A 23,700-nucleotide genomic window follows, 5' to 3' on the forward strand; every position below is an offset into this window, starting at 1 on the left:
AAGTTTTTGTTTTGAGTCTTTGTTTGCATGAACCTACTAGGAAAAGGCACATTCGAAGGAAAAACATTAGTAGGAACCGAATTTGACACATTCTTACCCTTTTTGGACAAATTGGACAATTTGGGGTCACTTAAGGATTGCGGCAAAGGTGTTTCCACCTTTGCCGTGGGTTGGCTTGATTCCTTCTCTTCAATTCTCAGTTTTTCGTCCTCGTTAGGACCTGATGGTGATGGTGTAGGACCTGCCCCAACTTCTTTTCCACTTCTCAAGAGTATGGCCTTTGCACTTTCGAAGCCTCCCTTTGGGTTTGGAATGGTAGAACTAGGAAGTTGGCCTTGCTCACGAAACTTCCCTACAAAATCTGCAATCTGCCCAACTTGTTTCTCCAATTGCTCCACCCTCTTGTCTTTGTTTTGCATGGCTTTGGCTTGATTTTCTTGCCCTGAGACAAATTAGTTAGTAACTTAAGAAGTGTATCATTGTCTAAAGTGTTACCTGAACTTGTTTGGGCAGATTGTGGAGGTACTTGTGTGGGTGCGTATGGCTTGTTGTAGAAGCCCGGGGGTTGTTGCCTAAAGCCTCCTTGTGTTTGGGGTTGTTGTGGCTCCCTCCACTTGAAGTTTGGGTGGTCTCTCCAACCTGGATTATAGGTGTTAGAATACGGATCATTCCTTGGTTGGTTTTGGCCTTGAAATCCAATTGCATTTGCGCTTTCCCATCCACCATTTTCAATGCGTTGTGGGCACTTCTCAGAAGTATGTGATAGGAGCATATTCATGCGACTTAAATGGCTTGTTCTCGTGCATTTACGTTATGTTTCTTTAGTTATTTTAGTACTTTAAGCTATTTTCGTGTGTTTGTAGGTCCAAAGGGCTAAAGGAGCAAAAAGATGCATTTTGGAGACTTTTGGAGCACTTTTGGGCTAAGGATGGATAGCTTATGCTTGGAGCCAAAGCGTTGGACGAAATTGAAGACCTAATTGAAGACCAAAGTGTTGGAACCTTGTTCCCTTTAGTTTTAGGACATTTAAACCTTTCCTATATCCTTAGCCGTGCATAACATTCCAACATTCCACTCCTTCATTTCAGCCACACTCCCACATATCATTACTTATCATCACCACTTATCACATATCATTCACCACATATCATTCACCACTTATCATATCATATCATACACTTATCACTTATCACAACAACAACCTTGCACATGCAGCCACATATTCATTGCACATGCAATTCCAACCCACATGCATCCTTTAATCATTCAAACATGCAGCCACATTCCCTCCTAGCTGTCATGTTCCCCCCATTTCACCTATAAATAAGCATCCATTGCATTCATTCTCATTCACACTCTTCCATATTCACACTCATTCATACACATTTCAGTCACAAACACCTCAATTCTCTCTTCCATTTCAGAATGTAGACATCAAAACTCCCTTGTGCCGTGCCCTCCCTTACAATCCAAACACCATCCTTCCATTTTCACCACTTCCCAAACCATTCACACCATCAAACTATCCTTAGACCTTGTGCTACGACGAAGAGGAAGAGAAGAGTGCCTAAACGTTCATACAATTCAAGTTTGAGTTGTTGGAATGTTTAGGTGTTTCTTTGATTCCAATGTTTAAATTCAACTAAACCCCCCTTGGCTAGGGGGGGATTCGAAATATATGTTTATGCTTGCATTTTGATTTGATTACTTCTAATTGCGTTTCATAAGTTGTGGATTCAATTTGTTTAACCGTTTGATTGATAACTTATTTATGTATGTTTATTGAGAATGCGCGCTTAATTTTCATGCATGAATATGACGCTAGAATATAAGTGAGTTTCACCTAATAGTTACGAACTTATATTCGCAAGTAGTGGAGGTTGCTTATAAACAATCGCGTTAAACAAATTCTTGGCATAAGTTTCATGCAATCATAGTAACGAATGCCTCGTCAACACTTATAATTTTCATAGAGCGTAATGATTCTTGCTTGTACCTCTTCTATGCATTCATGTTGAGGACTTGTGGGGAATGTTTTGAATTGTCGCATGCATCATCCAATTCAATAACGTTAGGAAGATTTGAAGGTTAATTAGTGCATCACGGTTAACTTGGGGTGTTGAGTATCATAGTTTATTGAAATGCAATTGGAAATCGTTTTATTATGCAAGTATAACATATGTGGAGATGAACCCCGTAGCCAACTTTCCATCCATTTGTTCTTTCTTTTCTTGTTTCTGTTTTCATGTTTAATTTAACTTGTTATTCAATTATATTAAACATGTGAAACTAATTTCTTTTTAGTTAAAGGCGAATTTGAAGCCATGGACATATGTTGGTTATGATTTGATTTACTCCAGTTATGAATTCATGAACTTTAGATGTGGGTTACTTTTCTGTTTTGATTAAGAACTTGTTTATGTATGTGGGTTGAGGGTCGACACTTAATTTGCATGTCTAAACTTGATGCTAGGATATAAGGGAATTTCACCTAATCGTTATGAACTTATATTCATGAGTAGTAAAGATCGCTAGTCACGATTGTGTTTAGTAAACCCTAGGCTGGATTAACATGCGTATTCCATAGTTATGAATGCCTAGTCGATGTTTATGATTTCCATTGAACTTAATGATCTTTGTTGAATGTCTCTATCATGCGTATTCCATGGTTAGGGACTTTGATTAGGAATAATTTGGTTGTAATGCGTATCCCATTCAATCCAATGAATCTAGGGAAATCTGAAAGTTAGTTTAAGCGAACCTAATTAACTTGGAGCATTGTCATTCATCGTTTGTTGAAGTCATAACTGGGAATCAATTTATATGCTTATGTTCATGTGTGGATAAGGAACCCTCTAACTAGTTTTTCATCATTTTATTTCATTAATTTCGTTTTTACAATCTGTTTGTTTCCAAGTTTCTGTTTTTATTTCAAGTTTCATTCAAAACCAATCCCCCATTTCTTTTAAAGTGTTAGATTAGTTAGAAATACATTTAGTTTGTGTTTATAAGTGTTTTGATTCATTTTGTTTCCCAAATTCGTCCAAAGTACTCAAGGTGCTCAAAACTGCCCAGATTGTGTTTTTAAGGCAGTTTTGAGTGTTTTGGTGCTGTTTTGAGTCTTTTGGTTTGTTTTAGTGTTTTAAAGTTTAGTTTTGCAATATTTGAGTCTAGTTTAGTGTTTTATATTGTGTTTTTACGTTTTTGAGTCAAATCCAAGTGATTAACAATCCCTCCTAATCCCCGGTCCAGAACGATCCCTACTTGCACCTATACTACAATTGATAAAAAGAGGGTTTAATTTGTGTGCGTATAAATCTCGCATCAGTATGTCCTTGGATAGAACACACTTCGCATACAATTGGTCCTTGCATCCTCATTCCTTCGGCCATCTGAGACACAATGGAAGTAAGATTAGCTAATTGTGAATGAATGTCGGGTGTGGAACTTACCTCATTTACTTGCTGCCGTGGGCGTCCTCTTTGGCCTACTCCTTCGTATTGTTGAGCGTTCAACGCTCGGTTAGCAATCAAGACCTTGGCAGCCATGGGTGTCTTGTCCACCAATGCTCCACCCGCCGAGGCATCGAGCATTTGACGTTCAATTGGTAGGAGCCCCTCGTAGAAGTATTGTAGAAGTAACTCCTCCTTCATCTGATGCTGTGGACAAGAAGCAACAAGGGATTTAAAACGTTCATAATACGTAGGAAAAGACTCACCTTGTTCTTGCTGAATTCCACTTATCCTTTTACGTAAAAGGATGATTCGAGAAGTTGGGAAAAACTTCTCCAGAAATGCCCTCTTCATACTCTCCCATGATGTGACGGTTCCGGGAGCTAATTCGTACAACCAATCTTTGGCTTTGTCCATTAAAGAGAATGGAAAAGCCTTCATCTTCAAAATACTTCCATCGACGTTGACGGGAGTCATGCTTGAATACACCACCTCGAATTCCTTCAGATGCTTGTTCGGATCCTCCATGGACAACCCATGGTATTTCGGAATATGGTGGAGCAAACTTGACTTCAACTCGAACTCTTCAGTCTTCCCTTGGGCAGGTGGGGGATATTGGATACACAAAGGTGCGGCATTATCCAATCCCGAAGCCGAAAGCTCCTTGAGTGTCCGGTTGTCCATGGCCATGCCGTGTGGTTCTTCAAAAATCCTTGCCGTGGCCTCCTCTTCCTCTTCTAGGACTTGTTCTTCGAGGTCAAGTTCCAGGCTTGGTGGATTTGATTCGTGTTGCTTTCTCTTTCGTCTCAAAGTCCTCTCAAAATCGCTGTCAAAGTCCAAGATATGCTCACGAATCGATTGAGAACTCCGAGTCATGCACTAGTACCTAAAACAAGAAAAACACAACATGGTCAGAAACTTTAACAAACTAAAATAAACAGAAAATAACAATCCAAGGGATTAGCAAAGTTGCCAATCCCCGGCAACGACGCCAAAAATTTGATGCGAAATATATAAGCACACAAATTAAAACCCTCTTTTGACAATTGTAGTATATGTATAAGTAGGGATCGTTCTAAACCGGGGATTAGGAGGGATTGCTAAATCACTTGGAAACTGACTCAAAAACGTAAAACAAAGGTTAAAACACTAAACTAGACTCAAAGAATGCAAAACTAAACACTTAAAACACTAAAACAAACCAAAAGACTCAAAACTGCCTTAAAAACACAATCTGGACAGTTTTGAGCACTTACACTAATTTGGACGAAATTGGGTGATAAATTGAATCAAAACACTTAGAAACACAAACTAAGACACTTTCTAACTAAATTGGACACTAAAGTAAAGGGGGATTTAGTTTTTGACGAAATTAAATAAAATGCACAGATTGTAATTAAAACATATTGTAAATACAAATTTGATAAAAATATGGATGGAATGCTAGTTAGAAGGTTCTTCTCCACACATGTCACACTTGCATAGATGATAGGAGCATATTCATGCGACTTAAATGGCTTGTTCTCGTGAATTTACGTTATGTTTCTCTCGTTATTTTAGTCCTTTATGCTTCTTTTGTGTGTTTTCAGGTTCTAAGGGCCTAGGGAGCAAGAAAGTGCATTTTGAGGCCATTTGGAGCATTTTTGGGCATGGATTGGATAGCTTATCCATGGAGCCAAGAGGATGGACGAATTTGAAGGCCTTGTATGCACTTGAAGACACAAAACAATGGCTCTAGCCCAATCAAACACATTATGCCATACAAACCAACCTATTTTAGGCCCATTCTATGTACTTAAACCCTAGCCCTTTAAACTAATTCATTTATCACTTATCAAACCATTCACTTATCACTCACCACATATCATTCACTTATCACTTAACATATCATTCATTTATTTCACTTCCATACTCCTCTTAATTCCACATGCATTCTCACACATGCACATCATTCACTCACATTTCCACCATTCATTCTTTATTCCTTTCCAAACATCTCACATGCATTTCCACCTTCCTACTTCATCATTTCACCACATTCTCCCTCTTTAACTCACATGCATTCATCATAATTCACAACACAAAACAACTTCATTGCCGTGGGTTCCCATTTCCTTTCCAAACATCTCACATGCATTTCTTCATTATTTCCTAACCCTACATGCATTATTTATTGCATCTTCACATGCATTCACACACACTTTACACATTCAAACCGTGAGCTCCCATTCCTATATGCCATTTTCAGATTTCCACCCACTAACCTAGTCATCAACACATGCACTTCCACCTTTCATCCACAATGATTCATGATTCATTCACTTTGCATCCTTTAAATCACATACTTTTCCATCATTAATTAGCCACTTGCATCTTAAACAAACAACCATATGTTCCCTCCACTACTCCTATAAATACCCTTGCATTCATTCATTCAATTCATATCTCATATTTCCATTCACAACACTTCACACAACACAAATACCATTCCATTGCCGCAATTCCCCTTCCATTTTCTGTGCAGTTTTTCTCCTTCATTGCAGCCACTATCCAACCACTTCCCATCCCTCCAAAACACTTCACATAATCCCCAAAGCTCACCTTAGACTTTGTGCTACAACAACGAGGAAGAAAAGAGTGCTTAAACGTTCATACAATTCAAGTTTGAGTTGTTGGAATGTTTAGGTGTTTCTTTGATTTCAAAGTTTAAATTTAATTCTCTTTGTTTTGTACGTATGAGAAGGGAAGAGAAGAGTGCCTAAACGTTCATACAATTCACGTTTGAGTTGTTGGAATGTTTAGGTGTTTCTTTGATTTCAAAGTTATGAGGAACTAAACCCCCTTTAGCTAGGGGGTGATTCGAAACTATGTTTATATTTGCATTTTGAATTGATTACGTTTGGTTGGAATTTCATAAGTTGTGGATTCAATTCGTTTAACTGTTTGATTGATAACTTATTTATGTATGTTCATTGAGATTGCAAGCTTAATTTTCATGCATAAATATGACGCTAGAATATAAGTGAATTTCACCTAATCGTTATGAACTTATATTCACAAGTAGTAAAGGTTGCTTATAAACAATCGCGTTAAACGAATTCTTGGCATAAGTTTCATGCGTATTCCATGGTAACGAATGCCTCGTCGATGTTTATGATTTCCGTTGAACTTAATGATCTTGGTTAAATGTCTTTATCATGCGTATTCCATAGTTAGGGACTTTGATTAAGAACAATTTGGTTGTAATGCGTATTCCATTCAATCCAACGAATTTAAGGAAATCTGAAAGTTAATCTAAGCGGATCTAATTAACTTGGAGCATTGAGTTTCACAACTTATCGAAAGACCAACTGAGAATCAATTTTGTTTTGCAAGTGTAACATGTGTGGAGAAGAACCCCTTGGCTATTCCATCATCCATATTTTTATCACATTCATATTTACATTTTGCCTTTAATTATATTCTGTCTTTTTAATTTAATATCGTCCAACCACAATTCCCCCCCCCCTATTTTGTTAAGTCTTAATCATTCGTATTTGTTTTATTTTTGTATCTTTAAGCTTTTGGAGTCATAAACAATTGCAAATTCGTCTAAATCAAGTTCTAGCTTCTATTTGAGTCAATTTGATTGTTTTAGACAATTTGAGTTTTTCAAAGCCTTTCTGAGTCATAGTAGTCTTGTTAAGAGTATTTTAATTTAGTTTTTATGTTTTTAAGTCAATTTAGAAGGTTTTAGCAAGCCCTCCTAATCCCCGGTCTAGAACGATCCCTCACTTATCCATTCTACTACAATTGTCAAACGAGGGTTTAATTTGAGTGTCAAGTAATTCTCGCATCAAATTTTGGCGCCGTTGCCGGGGATTAGCAACTTTGCTAATCCTTTGTCTTTATTTTTATATTTTTTTGTTTTTCGTGCATTCTTATTTCAGATTCTTAGTTTGTTTGTTTCCTTTTTTTTTTTAGGTACTGTGTATGACTCGTAGCTCTCGGCCTATTATAGAGAACATCTCCGACTTTGACGGTGATTTTGAACGCACTTTGAGGAGAACGAGGAGTCAACAAGAGCCACCACAACCTCCACCATAACCTGGGCTTGAAGAAGACGAAGTAGGTGTAGAAGAAAAGCCCACGGATCAGATTTTTGAAGAAGAACAAGCCATGGCAGCAGATAATAGAACCATCAAGGAGCTTTCGGCCTCAGGTTTGGATAATGCATTGCCTCTTTGTATCCAATACCCCACGGCTGCAGAGGGGAAGACTGAGGAATTTGAACTCAAATCCAGTTTGTTACACCATATTCCGAAGTTCCATGGCTTGTCTATGGAAGACCCCAACAAACACTTGAAGGAGTTCGAGGTGGTTTGTTCGAGCATGACCCCCGTCAATGTGGATGGGAGTATATTGAAGATGAAGGCCTTTCCATTTTCACTTATGGACAAGGCCAAAGATTGGCTCTACGAACTAGCCCCGGGAACTGTGACTTCGTGGGAGAGTATGAAGCGTGCTTTCTTGGAGAAATTCTTCCCTACTTCGAGAGTGATTCTCCTACGGAAAAAAATTAGTGGTATTCAACAGAATCATGGTGAGACATTCCCGGCTTATTATGAGCGCTTCAAGGGCCTTGTAGCTTCATGTCCCCAACATCAAATGAAGGAGGAACTTCTCCTTCAATATTTCTATGAGGGCCTCCTTCCTATCGAACGTCAAATGGTTGATGCATCAGCGGGAGGAGCATTGGTGGACAAAACACCAAGGGATGCCAAGATTCTCATAGCCAACCGAGCGCTCAACGCTCAACAATATGAAGGAGTGGGCCAAAGGGAAGCCCCACGGCAACAAAGTGTAAATGAGGTGAGTGCTATTTCTGAAATTCAATCACAACTTGCTAATCTTACTTCTCTTGTTTCTCAGGTTGTGATTGGTCCAAAAGCACAAGAACACCAAGTTTGTGGCGTGTGCTCAATTCAAGGGCATCCATCCGACAAGTGCCCTCAACTAATCGAGAATGGTGGGTGGGAATCTGCCAATGCAATTGGTTTCCAAGGACAAAATCAAAACAACCCATACTCGAACACTTACAATGCCGGATGGAGGGACCATCCAAACTTCAAATGGAGGGAGCCACAACAAGCTGCCCAACAAGGAGGATTTAGGCCAAACCCCCCTGGTTTTTATTCCAAGCCGTATGCACCCCAACAACCTTCGACATCATCTCATTCAGGTACGTCCTTGGAAAGTGATCAAGCTATGCAATTACTAACCTCTATTTCGCAGGGGTTGCAAAATCAAAACAACCGGATAGCAAATAACGAGAAGGAGATGACGGATATGAAGAAACAAATAGGGCAGATTTCTGAGTTCCTTGGACAGATTAGAGAGCAAGGAAAGCTTCCTAGCTCAACCACAGTCAATCCAAAGGGAGGATTCGAATCCGCCAAGGCCATCACCCTAAGGGGTGGAAAAGAAGTTGGGACCGAGCCAAACAATCCCAAATCTGCCCAGAAAGTAGATGAAGAGACGACACAACCTGAGGCAGATCACCCTAACTCGGCCAAATCAGGTAATTTAAGTTCAAATTCATGTACTTCACGTCCTAATCTGCCCAATGTACCTTTTCCTCGCAGGTTCATGCAAGAAAAAAAGGAAGAAAGCGAGAAGGACATTCTTGAAACGTTCCGGAAAGTGCAAGTGAACATACCGCTTCTCGATGCAATCAAACAGGTTCCAAAGTATGCTAAATTCCTCAAGGACCTATGCAATACAAAGAGAAGAAGGGCAAACAAAGAGGTAGTGAAGGTAAGCGAGAATGTGTCCGCTGTTTTGCAACGTAAACTGCCTACCAAGTGCAAAGACCCCGGTAGTTTCACGATTCCTTGTGTAATTGGACATAATCGTTTTGAACATGCCATGCTTGATTTAGGTGCATCCATAAATGTCATGCCTTATTCTATTTATGCATCTATGAATTTAGGTGAATTAAAACAAGATGGTGTAATTATACAATTGGCTGATTGTTCTAACGCGTATCCAAAAGGAGTTTTGGAGGATGTGCTTGTGCAGGTGAACCATTTAATTTTTCCGGCTGATTTCTACGTCCTAGACATGGAGGATTCAGCCCATTCTACATCTTTGCTGATTCTCCTTGGTAGGCCATTCATGAAGACGGCCCGAACGAAGATTGATGTATACAAAGGCACCTTGACAATGGAATTCGATGGGGAAGTGATTGATTTTAATATTTCTGAAACTATGAGATATCCCGTTGATGACCATTCTTGTTTTTCCATTGATGTTATCGATTCTTTGGCGCAGGTATACCTTGAAGAATTGAACGAGGACGCCCTGGAAACAACCATCACTAAGGCCATAGAGCGCAAAAATGAAGGATTTGGGCCAATGCAAGGCCACGGCAAGGAGGAGGAATTCTTTGCAATGGGTTCTAGTGAAGAAATAATTGAGGTTGTGGCAGCCCTTGAGTCATTGCCACAACAATATGGTAAGGTTCCACTCTCACTTTCAAATTCAGTTTCCACTAAGATGCTACCTTCTGTTGTTCAGGCACCATCGCTTGAACTTAAGCCGTTGCCAGACCATTTGAAGTATGTGTTTTTGGGAAAAGGCGAAACATTGCCCGTCATCATTTCATCAAGTCTCACGGCAATGGAGGAGGAGAAGCTTGTGAGGGTGCTGCGAGAACACAAAACGGCCATAGGGTGGACTTTGGCCGACATTAAAGGAATAAGCCCTACCACATGCATGCACCGTATACTTCTTGAGGAGGGGCCTAAACCAACTCGAGAGGCTCAACGCCGTCTCAACCCTCCGATGATGGAAGTGGTGAAGAAGGAAATAATCAAGCTTTTAGATTGCGGAGTGATCTACCCTATCTCCGATAGCCGTTGGGTCTCTCCAGTTCAAGTCGTTCCCAAGAAGTCCGGAGTAACTGTTATCAAGAATGATGAGAATGAGCTCGTGCCTACACGCATTCAGACTGGATGGCGGGTATGTATCGATTACCGGAAGCTAAATGCCATGACTAGGAAAGATCACTTTCCTTTGCCATTCATCGACCAGATGCTCGAAAGGTTAGCCGGTCATGCTTTTTACTGTTTTCTTGATGGATACTCTGGATATAACCAAATTGTGATAGCCCCGGATGATCAAGAGAAGACCACATTCACATGTCCCTTTGGAACATTTGCTTATCGTCGCATGCCATTTGGCTTATGCAACGCACCGGCCACTTTCCAAAGGTGTATGGTAAGTATATTTTCCGATTTTGTTGAAAAGATCATTGAGGTTTTCATGGATGATTTCAGTGTATTTGGGAGTTCATTTGATAATTGCTTGGATAATCTGACCTTAATTTTGAAACGATGTGTTGAAACTAACCTTGTCTTGAATTGGGAGAAATGTCACTTTATGGTGAAACAAGGTATAGTTTTAGGACATATTGTTTCAGAAAAAGGAATTGCAGTAGATAAATCGAAAATAGACCTTGTACGTCACTTACCCTCTCCTACTTCGGTTAGAGAGGTACGTTCGTTTCTTGGCCATGCAGGGTTCTATAGGCGTTTTATCAAGGACTTCTCCAAGATGTCCAACCCTCTTTGCCGATTGCTTCAAAAAGATGTGCCATTCAAGTTTGATGAAGAGTGTAATTCGGCATTTAACCAACTCAAGGAGAAGCTAGTCTCGGCCCCCATTATTGTACCTCCAGATTGGAGCCTTCCGTTCGAGCTCATGTGCGATGCATCCGACTATGCATTAGGAGCTGTTCTAGGACAAAGAAGAGACAAGCGGCCGCATGTCATATACTATGCCTCTCGGACTCTCAATGATGCCCAATTGAACTACTCCACGACGGAAAAAGAACTTCTAGCTGTGGTTTTTGCTTTAGATAAATTCCGTTCATATTTAATTGGTACTAAAGTAATCGTTTATTCTGATCATGCAGCTTTGAGGTACTTGCTCACGAAAAAGGAAGCAAAGCCGAGGCTTATCCGTTGGATTCTTCTTCTTCAAGAATTTGATATTGAAATCCGGGATAAGAAAGGAAGCGAGAATGTAGTGGCTGACCATTTAAGCCGAATGATCCACGAGGAGCATGAACATGCCGTACCTATCCCTGAAACTTTTCCCGATGAGCAGCTGCTATCCATTGAGGTAAGTGAACCATGGTATGCAGATTTAGTGAATTACTTGGTGGCTAAACAAATTCCAAATGAACTAAACAAGCACCAACGTGATAAGCTTAAAAATGATGCACGTTTCTATGTTTGGGATGACCCTTATTTGTGGAAGTATTGCTCAGATCAAATTGTACGTAGATGTGTGCATGATTCTGAATTTCACTCAATTCTAAGCTTTTGTCACACATATGCATGTGGTGGTCATTTTGGCACACAACGCACTGCCCTCAAGGTTCTAGACTGTGGTTTTTATTGGCCGACTATATTTAGGGATGCTAGAACCTTTTGTATGTCTTGTGATCGTTGCCAACGAATGGGTAACATAGGTACCAAGGACCAAATGCCGCAAACCCCTGTCTTTAATGTTGAAATTTTTGATGTTTGGGGCATTGATTTCATGGGCCCTTTCCCTCCATCTTATGGTTTCACTTATATCTTGCTAGCCGTTGATTATGTTTCTAAATGGGTGGAAGCAAAAGCCACCCGTACTAACGATTCTAAGGTGGTTGCAGATTTCGTGAAAACTAACATTTTTGCTAGGTTTGGAATGCCGAGAGTAATCATAAGTGATGGAGGGTCTCACTTTTGCAATCGGACCATTGAGGCGTTGCTAAGAAAGTACCATGTCAACCATAAGGTCTCCACACCTTACCATCCTCAAACAAATGGCCAAGCCGAGGTGTCTAACCGAGAAATCAAACAAATTTTGGAGAAGACCGTTGGACCAACAAGGAGGGATTGGAGCTTACGTTTAGATGATGCACTGTGGGCATATCGTACGGCATACAAAACACCCATTGGGATGTCACCTTTTCGGCTCGTCTATGGTAAGCTATGTCATTTGCCCGTAGAGTTAGAGCACAAGGCATATTGGGCCGTGAAGATTTTCAACATGGACATAGATGCAGCGGGAGTTCATAGGAAGCTCCAATTGAATGAACTTGAGGAGATTCGGAATGAAGCCTATGAGAATGCCCGGATGTACAAAGCCAAGACCAAAGCATTCCATGATAAAATGATTCGAACCAAGACCTTCACAGTTGGGCAGAAAGTGTTACTTTTTAACTCTCGCCTACGTTTGTTTCCTGGTAAGTTGCGTTCTAAATGGATTGGCCCGTTTGTTGTTACTAATGTTTTCCCTCATGGTGCAGTGCAAATCAAAAGTTCAAGGACGCAGCAAGAATTCAAAGTGAATGGGCATCGATTGAAGCCCTATTACGAGATGTTTGAGGAGCATGTCGTGGAGGAGGTACCCCTCCATGCCGTGGAACCTAGTCAAGCTTAAACGGAGGTACCGTCCGGCTGCAAGACGTAAAAGAAAGCGCTTCGTGGGAGGCAACCCATGCATCCGAATAGAGAAGAACTTGGAAACCCCTTTAAGAGACTTATTTTTATTCCTTTCTTTTTCTTTACTGCCTTTACTTTGCTTTCTTTCTCGAATTTGTTTATTTGCTTGCTCTGTTGTGACTTTCTGCTTAAAACATTGAGGACAAAGTTTGATTTAAGTGTGGGGGGGGTAAACAATTTGTATTTGCATCAATTTCGTGGGATTTATTCACCTTTCACTTAGAATGTTGTTTCTTGATGTTTTAAGCGTTTTTAGAGTGTTTTAGTGTGTTTTATAGTGTCTTGGTATAAAACTCCGAAAATTTGATAAAAAAAAAAAAAAAAAAAAAAAAAAAAATTCTTTTCTTTGTTGCTATTTCGTTTCTGCCTTGTTAGGTTGTTTAGTTGTTATTGTTTGTTTGTTTATTAATTGTGTGAGTCTATGATTGTAACATTGAGAAAATGTTTGATTTATTGATAGGCACTGCTAAACAAAGAAAGATGGTGCTTCACAAAGGGTGTTTGCTTGAGGCCCCACTACGTGGCTTTACTCTTGAAGCGGAAGGCGTAGGAACAGAAGGCGTAGGAGCGGAAGGCGTAGGAACAGAAGGCATCGGAGCGGAAGGCATAGGAGCAGAAGGCATCGAAGATAGAGCATTCCAGGCCTCAATACTTGGCCAAGCGCTGGATGAGCCAGGAAAAAGGTGCCTCTGGAGGAAAGACGAGAACCTTTGACGGTCACTGTGAATCCGACCTTCAGACTCTTGCAGCTCATCAAGCTTCCTCTTCATGCCCGTCGAATAGTTGTTTGCAAGCACGTGCAAACTTCTATTCTCATACTTCAGCTGCTGGATCTCCTGCTTGAGACTTTCCACCTCTGCCATCAATGATTCCACCTGACAGGAGCGGGCAAGCAGGCGTTGGCCCATGTTGGACACAGAACTCGCACACTGAACACTAAGTGCGAGGGACTCTTGAACGGCCAACTCATCGGACCGTCCTGACAGCAGCCTACTATCTTTTGGAGTGAGGAGGTTCCTAGCTACTATTGTAGCTGTTGTGGCGTCCTGCATCACGGAGTCTTCACCTGTGAGAGGACCGTTAGAAGAAAAGAAAGAAGGGCGCCATACGTTACCTTGACGCGGCACGCCCGCATCACTGCTAAGGCTCAATTCCAAGCTAAGGTTCGATGAGTTTGCCATTTTTCAAAAGTGTTCAAGGAGAAGGGATGGAGTTAAATTTCAAAGGGCCGGAGTCGATTTTCAAGAATGGGAAATCTTCAGAGTGTGTTTGTTGTGGTGATCGATAGCTCAATAAAAAAAGCCAAGGCGACGCGTCCACCAATTCAAAAAGCCGGAATTTCCGGCGTAATTTGGGCGACGCTTTCTCGGCTTTTCAGAAGGCGCGTTCAACTTTGTCAAAAGATTTCTTCTTTTCAGACAACACGTGGAGGCCATCATCACAACTACACATCTTTAGCCGACAAGCGCAAAGTTCGGCGACGCTTTCTCTGCTTTTCAGAAGACGCGTGCAGCTTTGTCAAAAGGAGCCGCATCTGCACTACCACGTGTCGTTCAACAAGCGAAGGGGCGTCGTTCAGAAATCGAAGGGGCGCCTGCTCAGAAATCGAAGAGGCGTGTTCAGAGATCGAAGAGGCGCCATTATTTCAAAAAGCCGGATTTGCGGGATCAAAACGTTTGTCGACAAAGGTAAAAAGTACCACCACTTGATATTATCTCTATATATGTCGACCTTCGTCTTTTATGGCAGGGCAAACCTGAAGAAAATGCCCAACTCTCTCTCACCTCTGAGGGCGCACTCCCAGCAAAACCTTTCGAAATACTCAATTCTTTCTTCTTCCCCAAAGATGATACCAGATGCCTGGAGTACAGATGACCCAGGAGGAATCAGCACAACAAATACATGTGCTGATTCATTCACCGCTTCTTCCAAAGCAAAGGTATCTCATATCATCAAGGTCAAAAGCAAAAGTATCTCATATCATGCTCTTTCCCTGTCTTTTTCTTTGTCCTTGTTCTTACTCGCATGGCAAAGTAAAACAAGCAATCAGCCGGCACTTGGAGTCAGTCTTCCGTTCTGGAGCCAACTGCCTGGAATCTATTCCTGATTGCTTACCTAGCGTTGCTCTCGAGTAGTCATCTTCAACGGTTGATACACTTCCGGAGAAGGGACCACTTCTGCAAAGGGGAGCGAGTAAGGCAAGTGCAAATGATACATTGAAGCATGTGGAGACAAACATAGGCTGAGTTATCCTCCAACCCTTTTCAATACGAATTGGAAAGATTGAACAAAGAAACAGATAAAAGGGATAAGCTCAGACCTTCGGGGAAGACCAAAAGAATCCTCTAGCCCAGTAGCACAAAGGAAAATCAACGATGGGCAGAAACCAGTTCAAGAGTAAGCCTGTGGAATCACAAAGATCAAAGCCTCAATGCAATTACCAAGGAAAAGATGGAATTTACACTCTATAACCAGATTTGCGTCTCTAAACTCTTCTCTTTGTTAATTACATTATGCCATGTTTAGTATGTTTAAATGCTTTTTGTGTATTTACTTATGCTTTGTGTGAATCTATGCTTAAAACATTGAGGACAATGTTTGATTTAAGTGTGGGGGGGGGGGGTAACTAAGTATATTTGATGCAAATTCGTTGGATTTTATCACCTATCACTTCACATGTTGTTTCTCACTGTTTTAAAACTGTTTTAGTGTGTTTTGTCTTAAAAATTCGAAGATCCCATAAAAATTTGAAAAAATTGTTTTGAAAAACCCAAAAAGAGTTGTTTTAAAGTTGTTTTTGTGTGTGTGTTTGTGTCTTAGGATACCTTCCAACACAATGATAAGGATTTGGTTTGTAATTGCATGACTGTTAAAAAGAGTTATAAACATAGAGAAAAGTTTGATTTACTCTTGGTATATGCTTGGTTATGGTTATAATGTATGACTTCACATGCAATCATAAAAGAAAATTTAGTTTTTTTGTAACATGCCTGAAGGAAGGAACTCAAACAAATGCTACAACCCTGAGAGACTTGAGCCTATAACGTTCTTTGGAGAGTATAATCTGTGATTTCTTGTTTTCTAAAATCGTTGCATGATCTCATTATTCTTTGCTTGGTTACTGCTTAGAAGGCGTTTCATCATATAGTTCCAAATGCTAGAACTCATGCCCATTTCATTCAAAGCATGTTATTGATTTGCATAACATATATCAAGATGAAGTTGTGTAGTTGCCACCATAGCCAAATAGCCTCGCTTCCCATATTTCGTATATGTTGTAAGTTTTACCCCCGTTGAGCCATGTTAACCCATGTTCTTTGTTTACCCACTTTATCTTCACCTAACCTAGAATATGACCGTCCTTACCCTTGTTCTTAAAAGATAGTGAGCATGACTTAATTGAATTCCTTTTGAGTTACATTATGAAAGAAAATAAGTGTGGGGGAGAGAATGTTTAAGTGTTTTTGTTTTGAGATTCAAAAAAAAAAAAAAAAAAAAAAAAAAAAAAAAAAAAAAAAGAAAAAAAGAGAGAAAAGAATAAGTGATTGAAGAAAGGTTCCAAAACACCAATTCTGGGCGTAAATTGTCTAAATTCTCCCTTTTTGTTCAAAAGTTGAGTTTTCATTCAAAAGTGAATTCTAAGTTGATTAAAATGCTTTGCTCACTATTTCTTTAAGAACCTTTGTTTTCCATATCCCTTCTTTATCCACATACCCCAAGCCCCGTTACAACCCTTGACTTCTATCTTGAGTGTTGTGTATTTCAATTTGTGGAGTTTGAACTTGGTATGAGCTTATGGTGTCACTGGTTCTCGCGTCTAAGTAGTAGCATTCCATTCATGAGATCATATCTAAACTTGATTATTAACTCCAGAATTTGCGTTCTTTGTGATACATATATGTGAGTGTCGTTTTCATGTTTACATCAATCTTCTCACATATGACTAGATTAGGGTGTGTAGTTAGAAAATCTGAGTAAAAATTGAGTGCATATCTTGAAAGGAATTGAGCAAATTCTCTAAGGCATGTTACTACATTCAAAACATGGTTTTAAATGCTTAATTGTGAACTAGTATATGGTGAATATGATTAAGAATGTACTTAAATGTGAAGATGACTAAAATCTGTGAGAATGATGATTTTTAACTTGTCATGTGCATTGGAAATCCCTAAGACGGTTGTTGGAAGGTTTAGGTTGTGTTTTACGTGTTTAGTGTCGTTTTGTTTATTTGTTTTTATTCTGTTTTGCTCGAGGACTAGCAAAAGCTAAGTGTGGGGGTATTTGATAGGAGCATATTCATGCGACTTAAATGGCTTGTTCTCGTGAATTTACGTTATGTTTCTCTCGTTATTTTAGTCCTTTATGCTTCTTTTGTGTGTTTTCAGGTTCTAAGGGCCTAGGGAGCAAGAAAGTGCATTTTGAGGCCATTTGGAGCATTTTTGGGCATGGATTGGATAGCTTATCCATGGAGCCAAGAGGATGGACGAATTTGAAGGCCTTGTATGCACTTGAAGACACAAAACAATGGCTCTAGCCCAATCAAACACATTATGCCATACAAACCAACCTATTTTAGGCCCATTCTATGTACTTAAACCCTAGCCCTTTAAACTAATTCATTTATCACTTATCAAACCATTCACTTATCACTCACCACATATCATTCACTTATCACTTAACATATCATTCATTTATTTCACTTCCATACTCCTCTTAATTCCACATGCATTCTCACACATGCACATCATTCACTCACATTTCCACCATTCATTCTTTATTCTTTTCCAAACATCTCACATGCATTTCCACCTTCCTACTTCATCATTTCACCACATTCTCCCTCTTTAACTCACATGCATTCATCATAATTCACAACACAAAACAACTTCATTGCCGTGGGTTCCCATTTCCTTTCCAAACATCTCACATGCATTTCTTCATTATTTCCTAACCCTACATGCATTATTTATTGCATCTTCACATGCATTCACACACACTTTACACATTCAAACCGTGAGCTCCCATTCCTATATGCCATTTTCAGATTTCCACCCACTAACCTAGTCATCAACACATGCACTTCCACCTTTCATCCACAATGATTCATGATTCATTCACTTTGCATCCTTTAAATCACATACTTTTCCATCATTAATTAGCCACTTGCATCTTAAACAAACAACCATATGTTCCCTCCACTACTCCTATAAATACCCTTGCATTCATTCATTCAATTCATATCTCATATTTCCATTCACAACACAAATACCATTCCATTGCCGCAATTCCCCTTCCATTTTCTGTGCAGTTTTTCTCCTTCATTGCAGCCACTATCCAACCACTTCCCATCCCTCCAAAACACTTCACATAATCCCCAAAGCTCACCTTAGACTTTGTGCTACAACAACGAGGAAGAAAAGAGTGCTTAAACGTTCATACAATTCAAGTTTGAGTTGTTGGAATGTTTAGGTGTTTCTTTGATTTCAAAGTTTAAATTTAATTCTCTTTGTTTTGTACGTATGAGAAGGGAAGAGAAGAGTGCCTAAACGTTCATACAATTCACGTTTGAGTTGTTGGAATGTTTAGGTGTTTCTTTGATTTCAAAGTTATGAGGAACTAAACCCCCTTTAGCTAGGGGGTGATTCGAAACTATGTTTATATTTGCATTTTGAATTGATTACGTTTGGTTGGAATTTCATAAGTTGTGGATTCAATTCGTTTAACTGTTTGATTGATAACTTATTTATGTATGTTCATTGAGATTGCAAGCTTAATTTTCATGCATAAATATGACGCTAGAATATAAGTGAATTTCACCTAATCGTTATGAACTTATATTCACAAGTAGTAAAGGTTGCTTATAAACAATCGCGTTAAACGAATTCTTGGCATAAGTTTCATGCGTATTCCATGGTAACGAATGCCTCGTCGATGTTTATGATTTCCGTTGAACTTAATGATCTTGGTTAAATGTCTCTATCATGCGTATTCCATAGTTAGGGACTTTGATTAAGAACAATTTGGTTGTAATGCGTATTCCATTCAATCCAACGAATTTAAGGAAATCTGAAAGTTAATCTAAGCGGATCTAATTAACTTGGAGCATTGAGTTTCACAACTTATCGAAAGACCAACTGAGAATCAATTTTGTTTTGCAAGTGTAACATGTGTGGAGAAGAACCCCTTGGCTATTCCATCATCCATATTTTTATCACATTCATATTTACATTTTGCCTTTAATTATATTCTGTCTTTTTAATTTAATATCGTCCAACCACAATTCCCCCCCCCCTATTTTGTTAAGTCTTAATCATTCGTATTTGTTTTATTTTTGTATCTTTAAGCTTTTGGAGTCATAAACAATTGCAAATTCGTCTAAATCAAGTTCTAGCTTCTATTTGAGTCAATTTGATTGTTTTAGACAATTTGAGTTTTTCAAAGCCTTTCTGAGTCATAGTAGTCTTGTTAAGAGTATTTTAATTTAGTTTTTATGTTTTTAAGTCAATTTAGAAGGTTTTAGCAAGCCCTCCTAATCCCCGGTCTAGAACGATCCCTCACTTATCCATTCTACTACAATTGTCAAACGAGGGTTTAATTTGAGTGTCAAGTAATTCTCGCATCAATAGAAGATGATTTTCAGTTGGTCTTTCGATGAATCATGAAACTCAACACCCTGGGTTAATTAGGTTCGCTTAAATTAACCTTCAAGTTTTCCTTAAGTTAATGAATTGGATGGGACAGCGCATACACAATTCAAAACATTCTCCAAAAGTCCTTTACGTGAAAAGCACAATAAAGATACAATCAAAGATCATTAAGCAACATGAAAACTATAAGTGTTGACGAGGCATTCGTTACTATGATGAGCATGAAACTAGTGCCAAGAATTCATTTAACACGATTGTTTATAAGCAACCTCCACTACTTGTGAATATAAGTTTGTAACTATTAGGTGAAACTCATTTATATTCTAGCATCATATTCATGCATGAAAACTAAGCGTGCACTCTCAATAAACATACACAAATAAGTTATCAATCAAGCAGTTAAACAAATTGAATCCACAACTCATGAAATTCCAACCAAAGATAATCAATTCATATTGCAAGCATAAACATGGTTTTGAATCACCCCCTAGCTAACTAGGGATTTAGCCTCTCATGTTCATAGAAAGAGAAACAAAATTGAAATTAAACATAAAGAACAAAAGATTGATTACACCTAGAACGCCCAACGAATCCACTTGAATTTATGCGCGTTTAAGCTCCTCTTTCTTCTTCTCCTTGCTGCGGCAGAGATGTTTTTGGATGATTTGGGATGATTTTCTGGGTTGTAGATGGGTTTATGGGGATATGCTGGTGCGGCAAGGGGTGTGAGTGGTGGAGGAAGGTTGGGAATGGTGGCTGGACTAGTGGAGTGGCTGCGGATTGAAGGAGAAGGGGGTGTGTGGCTGCGGCAAAGGGAGAGAATTAGGGTGATGGTGGCTGAATGATGAAAGAATGAATGAATGAGAGAGCTAGGGTGCGGCTGAAATTTAGTTTATATAGGGTTATAGAAAATAAAACCCTAGCTTATTAAAATTAAATCAAAGGCTCCCAAAATTAGGAAATTAAATCAGAAATTTAAAAGGGAATTGATTAATAGCTAGGGTTTAGTTTAGGAGAGAAATAGGTTTAAGTTCAGAAATAAAAGGGCAAGGTGCGGCCAAGAAGAAGGGTTAGGGTTTAGGTGCATAAAATGGGACAAAAATGCCCCCCCTTGCACGACAAGGGAAGGGGAGAAGGGGAAAGGCCACGGCATAGGTTGGAAAGTGGGCTAGGGCCTTTGTCTTGTGTACTAAAGTGCATACAAGGCCTATAAAGTGGCTAGAAAATATGGACATTTAGATTAGGAAAGGTTACCAAAACGGGAAACCTAGGGTTAACTTTCCTACTTCAAGTAGGAATCCTTGTTGAAGTAGGAATCCTCGTTTGAGTAGGAATTCATCGTTGGAGTAGGAATTCATCGTTGGAGTAGGAATTCATCGTTTCTTCAAGTCTTCAACTCATTCATTCCTCTTTTGCTCCAAAAGACTCCAATTTGCATCTTCTTGCACACTTTGGCCTTATAATCTGAAAATACACAAAAGTGACTTTAAACACTAAAATAACTAAGGAAACACAACATAAATGCACGAGAACAAGCTAGTTAAGTGTTTTTAAGTTTAGTTTTGTGTTTTTAAGTCAATTTATAGTAGATTAGCATCCCTAGTTAATCCCCGGTTAGAACGATCCCTACTTGCATATATACTACAATTGTCACAAGTAGGGCTTAATTTGTGTGTTAAGATAATTTTCACATCATAATTCATCAACCTTTTTGTCCCTGTTTTGCATTCCCTGCGCCATAGAAGTTAGTAATTGAAAATTTTGATCATTATCTATGGACAAACTTGATTTGGGTTGGGTAGGTTGTGCTTGGGGTTGTGTGGGTGCATACGGCCTTTGATAGAATCCCGAAGGTTGCTGCCTAAATACGCCTTGTTGTTGGGGTTGTTGTGGCTCCCTCTATTTGAAATTTGGATGATCTCTCCAACCGGGATTGTTGGTATTAGAGAAAGGATCACTCCTTGGTTGGTTTTGGCTCCCATAACCCACGTCATTGGCAGATTCCCACCCTCCGTTCTCAATCAATTGAGGGCACTTATCCGTGAGATGTCCATTCATGGAGCACACGCCACAAACAGCCACACTTTGTACCTTTGGTATTTCAACCACCTGCGAAAGAAGAGAAGTAAGATTAGTCATTTGATTTTGAAGTGCGGAAATAACACTTACCTCATTAACTTGTTGCTGCCGTGGTATGTCTCTTTGACCAATGCCTTCGTATTGTTGAGCATTCAAAGCTCGGTTGGCAATGAGAGTCTTGGCGGCCATGCGTGTTTTGTCCACTAAAGCTCCACCCGATGAGGCGTCTAGCATATGACGTTCAATTGGTAGAAGCCCTTCGTAGAAATATTGAAGAAGAAGCTCCTCTTTCATTTGGTGCTGTGGACATGAAGCATCAAGAGTTTTAAAATGTTCATAATAAGTTGGAAATGTTTCACCTTGATTTTGCTGAATGCCACTAATCCTTTTGCGTTAAAGAATGACTCGAGAAGTTGGGAAAAACTTCTCCAAACGCTCCCATGATGTGACAGTTCTGGGGGCTAGTTCATACAACCAATCTTTAGCCTTTTCCAAGAGAGAAAAGGGAAAAGCCTTCATCTTCAAAATGCTCCCATCACCATTCACTGGGGTCATACTCGAGCAAACAACCTCAAACTCCTTCAAGTGCTTATTAGGATCTTCCATGGACCACCCATGGAACTTGAGAATATGGTGCAATAAGCTAGACTTTAGTTCGAATTCGTCGGTCTGGTCTGGGGCTGCCCTTGGGTATTGAATGCATAGAGGCATGGCATTGTCCAATCCCGAAGCGGAAAGCTCTTTGATTGTTCAATTGTCGGTTGCCATAGCTTGTTCTTCCTCAAAAATCTGAGCCGTGCCCTCCTCTGCCACTTGTATTTCATCCTCTTCAAGATCTGGTGCAGGTTGAGGTGGTTGATAGTAGCATATTTATGCGACTTAATTGGCTTGTTCTCATGCATTTACGTTGTGTTTTCTTAGTTCTTTAAGTCTTTTAAGCCATTTTCGTATGTTTTCAAGTTCAAAGGGTTGAAGGAGCAAAGAAGTGCATTTTGGAGTCTGTTGGAGCACTTTTGGGCTAAAGATGGATAGCTTATGCTTGGAGCCAAAGTGTTGGACGAAATTGAAGACCAAGTGAGCCTAGAATCGAAGGAAGAAGGAGGAATCAAGAATTGGAAACCAGTTTCCATTATTGGGAGTTTCCATTTGTGAAGGTGTCCATTTTTGAAGTTTCCAAATAATGTTGGTTGCCTAAATCACATGATCTAGAAGCCCTAGACATGTCCTAAATTGTGCCGCACCTTGCCTTCCTTTTCTCTCCCAAAATCTGCAAGATTATGTCACAATCCCTTTCTTAAAAGTCTTAGCCGCACCTATACATTCCCTTTCACTCAAAATCTGCAAGTTTAATTGCACTTTCCCCTTCTTTTCCTCCCTTTGCCGCAAGACTTAGCCCTTCTCCTTAATTCCTGATTTCAATTACCTATTCTAAAGGGATTTAACTTAATTCCTGATTCTTAGAATGGATTTGGGGAGTTAAACACTTACTTATTTCCTATGCAAGCCTTGCCGTGCAAGGGAGATAGTTCTTTTCTATTTCCTTGCATTAAAACACATTCCTATTGTGTTTTATGCCATTGCCGCACCTATTAACCACTTTCCTTTAATTTTCTGATTTGATTTCCTATTTCTAGAAGCTTTTGACTTAATTTCTGTTTACCTAAATAACCTAGGGTTTTAATTCCTGAAATCCTATAAAGAAACATTCTTGTTGCAGCCACAAAGGATGGATTGATTCACCATTCACGCCAGAAAATCATCCGATCCCTCTAACACATCCATACTTCACCATTCTCCATATTTTCTGCTAAAAACCAACGCTTGGCGTCCCCTACATCCATCCCAACCCTAAATCCATCATCCTACATCATCCATAACCCCCTAAACTCACAATAACCTCTTGTGCCGCAGCAATTAGGAGAGAAAGGAGGCCTTGAACGTTTCATGCTTGCAGTTTGGGGCGTTCTTAGGTGTACTTCATTC

At 39.6% G+C, this 23,700-nt stretch overlaps 1 protein-coding gene across 1 annotated transcript in view; it reads left to right on the forward strand.

Annotated features, from left to right (window-relative positions):
* The window catches only part of LOC148692377 (uncharacterized), a gene marked incomplete at its 3' end in the record, with an annotated part of 36,582 nt that extends 23,728 nt beyond the window's left edge, over window positions 1–12,854 (forward strand). The window contains exons 5-7 of the mRNA XM_088680923.1: window positions 9,096–9,260; window positions 10,230–11,799; window positions 12,304–12,854. Of these exons, the coding sequence (XP_088537049.1) occupies window positions 9,096–9,260; window positions 10,230–11,799; window positions 12,304–12,854 (2,286 nt within the window). The remainder of the gene's footprint in view (window positions 1–9,095; window positions 9,261–10,229; window positions 11,800–12,303) is intronic.
* Between the last annotated feature and the right edge of the window lie 10,846 nt (window positions 12,855–23,700).

Source organism: Pyrus communis, chromosome 12 (assembly GCF_041283825.1).
Source record: "Pyrus communis isolate YQ-2024b chromosome 12, ASM4128382v1, whole genome shotgun sequence".
NCBI lineage: Eukaryota > Viridiplantae > Streptophyta > Magnoliopsida > Rosales > Rosaceae > Pyrus > Pyrus communis.